This window comes from Glycine max, chromosome 7 (genome assembly GCF_000004515.6).
Source record: "Glycine max cultivar Williams 82 chromosome 7, Glycine_max_v4.0, whole genome shotgun sequence".
In the NCBI taxonomy this organism is placed as follows: Eukaryota; Viridiplantae; Streptophyta; class Magnoliopsida; order Fabales; family Fabaceae; genus Glycine; species Glycine max.
In genome coordinates, this window is record NC_038243.2 from 35,443,310 (window position 1) to 35,449,038 (window position 5,729).

The window sequence follows — 5,729 nt, forward strand, 5'->3', positions numbered from 1 at the left end:
GACAAAATTATTATACTTTTTCCATATTCCTAGAATAAATCAGAATTTTTGTTCATTTAAAGCTAAATTGTCACCAATATACATATTCAAGAATCACAAAGGACCAAAATGTACATTTACTCAAAAATAAATGAACATATGTTATAAATTGATCCTTTTTTCCCTTTTTCACTTAGAAAATGTAGCTTATATTTAATTTGAATATAATTTGTCTAGATCTCTCTGATGATGCAAGAATCTTTTTTAGCTTGAAGTATGAATAATGTGGACAAACTCAATTATTTACTTTATGTTTATATTTTTTTAACAAGAGAGTAACAAGAATTAAAATTCTAGATTATTTGGTCATAAAAATTATAATATTATATCATAAGTCAATTATCTCCAGAACTGAAATTATTAAATGAAAATACAGAAATAATTTTATGAAATGAAACAGATAAAATTACACGAACGGACACGGAATTATAAGACCTTTCTAGCCTGTTTGTATGAAATTCTTTTTGCTACACTTTGAAGTTTAATGTAATTTTAAAAAACAGATAAATTACCCTTTAATAAAATGCGTAGTTGCGACGAAAGAAAGCTTCTCTAAATAGGCAGCTAGTTGTTTGCAAGGGAAAAACAATAAAACGTGAAAGCTATTTCTTCTTCTTTTTTTTTTTTTTTTTGAGTGCACCTAAAAGCTAGTATGCCTATATTAAAGTTAATTATCAAATGAATCGTTAAAAAGGAAAAAAAGGTTACTCATCAAAAGCTTTCGGCCAAAAACAATAGCACCCCATTCCACGCCCGGATGAGAAAGAAAATTACTTGCAATTTAGCATTTTTCCATAAGGTTACAGAAAGGAGCTTTACTCGCTCTAAACCATAACTCAACAAAAAAAACAACTATAAAAATCAAAGGAATGATATATACAAACAATAATCAGTGTCTGTAAAACTCAAAATTCGATAGTGTAATAATTATAAGACACTAAACCATTCTTTTTTGGTTACAGAGAGAAAAGACACTAAATCATTAGCTACTGTACAATAATATGCACAATTGAAGATATTGAACACTTGGAATTTTCTACAAAATGATGGATCGGTAAACCAAATTTTACACAGTTTATTTTCTTGTGTACAGACAATTAGGAATTGGTAAGCCAAATTTTACACGGTTTGTTTTCTTAAATACAAACAATTCATCGGTAAGTGAAATTTTATAGTTTTTTTTTTTTAGTATAGACAATTAGGAAGTTGGAAGTCCTACTTTCTAATTGTTTGTAAAAAAATTATATATATAAAATGTGACTTATGGATTCATTTTATAAGAATTTTCTTTTACATGTTTACATAGTTTCTTTTATTGGGTTAGTTTGGTTCCTCCAATTATTTGTTTATTCTCTTCCTTATCAATAAAATATTTGGTATGTTGGAGCCATAAGATTAGTTTGCAGTATCAACATAGTTAAGATGTCTTTTCTTGTTGTGATATCTTGAGCATTATTTTATTTATAAAAGAAGAGTCAAATTTTACACAAATGTATTGTCATGTTTGCCTTGTCACCTTTGTAGAATATATAGTTCTTATATTTTATTATCAACAATTGACAAATCTAGCAACATTTTATTGAAATTATGGATAATATTTCAGGTCGATCGTATAATATTCACATACAATTCTGCTTTGACCTGCCACCACGCGTTTCTACAATATTACTAAGAGAATTCCAATTCAATTAAACGGGAGAACACTGAAACTTTTTATTGCTCTAATTATTTGACCATTGATATAGTTGAGCTTACATAGAAAGCACCTATCAACATTAATGGCTGGCAACCTAACAAAGCCAACTAATTAACACACCACATTAGTGCTACCAACCTATAACTTCTATGCATAGACCCCTCCCATACGACTACTTTTAAATATTATCGCTTCTTTACAGAACTGAAATTCCTCTTTTCAATGCCATTTTTATGTCACAATCTACCCTTCAAAAAAGTGACACAGAGTTTCTTCCAAGCCTCCCTATCTGGCTCCCACAACGCAGCCCTCTCCCTTGCTTGTTTACCAAAAGCATCCTGGCATTCAAAACATCACCTCTTAGTACTTAGCCAATAACATGTCACGTGTGCATTAAAATTATTGTATATATAGTCTCATCGATCTTAGATATAATCTTTAGAGAAAATAGTATATGAGGTCACAATGTATAGTATTTTACTACTGTCAACCAATTAGAAATCTTTCATAATTTCTGATTAATTGATGAAAGAAATGCTAATTACATCCTATTTTATATTTTATTTCTAATATTTTTAATTTATTAAAAATTATCAATTTTGACAGATCTTACATACTAGTGTTAGTTAAAGAGAGTGTTGCTAACACTGACATAATTGATAATGTAAAAATTAATATATTAATCAAGTAATATGTAACTTTTAATAAAATTGAGAGGAAGATGGGCATACTATGATGTAATTGCGTTGAATGAGACGGTCAATAAGGTGCAAAAGAATGTCTTTGGAGTACTCAGGGTGACCTTGGATTCCCATAATGTGATCTCCATACCTGAACATTTCAATTCCAGTCTTATCCGACCAAGCAATAACCTCTGCCTTGGCTGGTAGCTCTCGGATCTATTTTAATAATACAATGGAAAAATCATACTCGGTTAATTATTAATTATGTTATGATATTAAAAAAAATGTGAGACCGTTATATATAATCAATTTTTAATTGAAATGATATTATACACACCTCATCCCTGTGGCATTCGATAATGGAAAGTCTTGATGGAAGATCAAGAGAAGACAAAGCAAATCGCAAAGATGGTGACAATGTTATGGTTCTGACACCAAGATCCCATCCAGTAGTAGAACGAGTCACCTTCCCTCCCAATGCACGCCCAAGTATCTGATCAAATTTAACATCATCCTTAATGATTTTCATTACAAAGTTATTTGCATTGTCAAGTTCCAACATTATGTTATGTCATTCATCACAAATCCACCCATCCTTAATTATTTTTTTTTTATAAAGTTATGTCATTGTCAGGTGCCAACATTATGTCACTGATCACAAATCCACACACATAAAGCAATTACTTCATGTTACATATTTTTTATGCACACAAGGAACTAATTAATTAATTATGCGATGCCATATCACATCGTAATCTAAAGTGATGCATGTGATAATTAATCACATCATAGTGGTCCACTGCTGAGTAAGACACTTTTTAAGAGAATTTGACGTTGCGAAAGGTAGTAAAACATTCTTCAAGAGAAATAAATAATATTTTTTTGGAGTTACAGGAAACCATTAATAAGAATAGGGATAAATAGAAACCGACAACCACTGCATCGTCTTTATTTTTTATTTAACTTACCTCTTTCTTATTTTAGTCTAGTAAAGATCAACTTTTACCAATTGGGACAGTTTTTAGTATACAAACCTTACAGAGATCGATATGAGATATCGCGTAGTCAGGATGTGAAATGCAAGACAAAAAGTGTACTGTATACACCCTTTAAAAAAAATAGTCAGGAAGAAAAATAATTAAATATATAAATATAATATTAAGTATAAGAAAGAGTTTCACAGAAATATAAAATTTGACACGTGATAGAAAAATCATATGGTCGAAAGTACAAGTCTAGTGCGGCAAATGATATAAACCATTTTCAAGCTAGCTAATTTCAAAGGGTGATTTCTTATGACATGGAAAACAAGAACAAGTGCTATATATATATATATATATATATATATATATATATATATATATAAACATGGACAAGTTGAACTTTTATTAATCGAATCTTTAAATATGTGGCTCAAGTATTTACCCCAGCACAAATGTCTAAGGTGAGTGAGACCTAGCACTATACAGTAACCACATTTTCAAATTCGTATACGTGTAACTAAAAAATGTTAGATGTATGCTGTAAGTACTCGATTGGACATTAATGTAGGCTATGAAAAGTGTTTTTACAAACGCACAATTATGAATTTCAATACAGAAATGAAAAGGAATTATAAGATTAACTTAGGAAAAAATGAGAAGGCAGTGAAAAGAGTGGTCAAATTCTCTCGTGAGAGATAAAAAGGAATAACTTTTGAGAATAAAAATAGTGTTGAATTGAATCGAAAGATGCAGCAGCATTCCGTACCTGGTGGCCAAAGCAAATGCCGAGGATCTTGGTGTTGATGGAATCGAGTTTGCGAAGCAAGTTGAGAAGATCACTGACCCATGTGTCGTTGCCATGTGCGTCACTGCAGCTGCCAGTGATCACAAACCCATCATAGAGACCCAAATCATCTTCGTCAGGAAACTCCCCACGCGCCACCTTGTACACGTCCCATGTCTCTCCCTCCTCCGCCAGCATTCTCACGAAAACCCCAGAATACCCTCCGTACACTTTTTTCACGTACTCCGAATCCTCTGCACACATCAACACCCCAAACCTCTTCTTGATCTCCATGTCTTCTTCTTCTTCTCTCTCTCTCTCTAAAAAGCTAGAGAGAGAATGTGAGGGAGGGACTGTGGAGAGACAACAGGAATTGTTTTTGCACGAAACAGGTGAAGTGAGTTTGTGGGAGCCAACGATAACTTGGGTGGCTTTTATAATAAAGGGTGGTGTGAGGAGGTTACCACAGTGGTCACGTTTTTTTGTGTTAATGACGAGGTTGTCCTTCCTCTTCTAATTTCGTCACAAAATGACCCTTGGTTTTGACCAAAAAGTGGCTTTTGCCAACGCCAGCTATTTATTTCTTTTTTCCTTATAGCAAAACTAATTCAGTTGGTGTTGCCAAAATTAGGGAAAAGATTTTTTTCGTTTCATGAATGTGCCCGGATTGTTGGCTACGGGGTAAAAACCCTAATGAATCTGTTCATGAAAGTGATATATATTATTAATTAGTAATATTCCATGGTGGTAATGTGGAATATATGTTGTTAACTTAACTGGATGATGATGACCATCTGTTTCAACTTTCAGTAGTTTCAAATCTTTCGGTTTCTGCCTTTTTTTATATTATAATTTATGATCTTAGGGGGGATGCTGTGATATACTTTTGTTAGTAACAATCTCATTCAAAGGCAGAATTTAAGGTAACGTTTTGTTTTATAAAGATATATATTACTATAATCAATAACGCAGAATAAGAGGAAGTTTGTGAAGCGTTAAAGCAAATGCACATGTTTTTTTTTTCCTATTCTTTCTCATAAAACCTCACTGATCATTAAATGTTAATATGATGCTTTAGAAAAAAGGCATGCTTTTTCTCTCATTCGCAATCAAAATATGGATCTCTGCCTGTACAAAAAAAAAAAGATCTCTGCTACGTATAATTCACGATTCTAGTTTTTAGTTTTTTTAGTTGTATTCATGGTTCTAGTTTATGCTCCTTCTATAGAAAGAGAGAATCTCATATTTACTAATTAACAATAATTTATATTTATTGTATTTTATTTTATACAGATACAAACAAAATATGGGATTACTTTTTTTATGATTTTTGGATTAGGGCTGCTCAAGAAAATTAGTTTTTTAAAAAAATAACTATAACTAGTTATATAACTAGTCATATAAAAGTAATTATAAAATTATAACTAGTTTAATAGTTATAATTATTTCAAATAACTTATTTTTATATATTTATAATTGGTTATGTAATTAATTTTAAATATAACTAGTTATATAACTAATTTATTCATAATCGGTTATATATT

General features: G+C 31.0%; 1 protein-coding gene across 1 annotated transcript; it reads right to left on the reverse strand.

The window, feature by feature from the left end:
• Positions 1-1,727: 1,727 nt before the first annotated feature.
• Positions 1,728-4,596, reverse strand: LOC100794668 (gamma-glutamyl peptidase 5). The gene is made up of 4 exons (XM_014778100.3): positions 4,168-4,596; positions 2,756-2,911; positions 2,467-2,634; positions 1,728-2,073 (listed from the first exon to the last, which is right to left on the reverse strand). The coding sequence occupies exons 1-4, from the start codon at positions 4,477-4,479 to the stop codon at positions 1,972-1,974; spliced, it is 738 nt and encodes a 245-aa protein (XP_014633586.1). The 5' UTR covers positions 4,480-4,596; the 3' UTR covers positions 1,728-1,971.
• Between the last annotated feature and the right edge of the window lie 1,133 nt (positions 4,597-5,729).

Excerpts from the sequence above, each read along its gene's own strand:
- LOC100794668 (XM_014778100.3), bottom strand. The coding sequence starts at position 4,479 with ATGGAGATCAAGAAGAGGTTTGGGGTGTTGATGTGTGCAGAGGATTCG. Across the intron at positions 2,635-2,755 it reads TCGAATGCCACAGGGATGAG|ATCCGAGAGCTACCAGCCAA; the intron begins GTGTGTATAATA and ends TTATTAAAATAG. Across the intron at positions 2,074-2,466 it reads TTCAACGCAATTACATCATA|GATGCTTTTGGTAAACAAGC; the intron begins GTATGCCCATCT and ends TTTGAATGCCAG.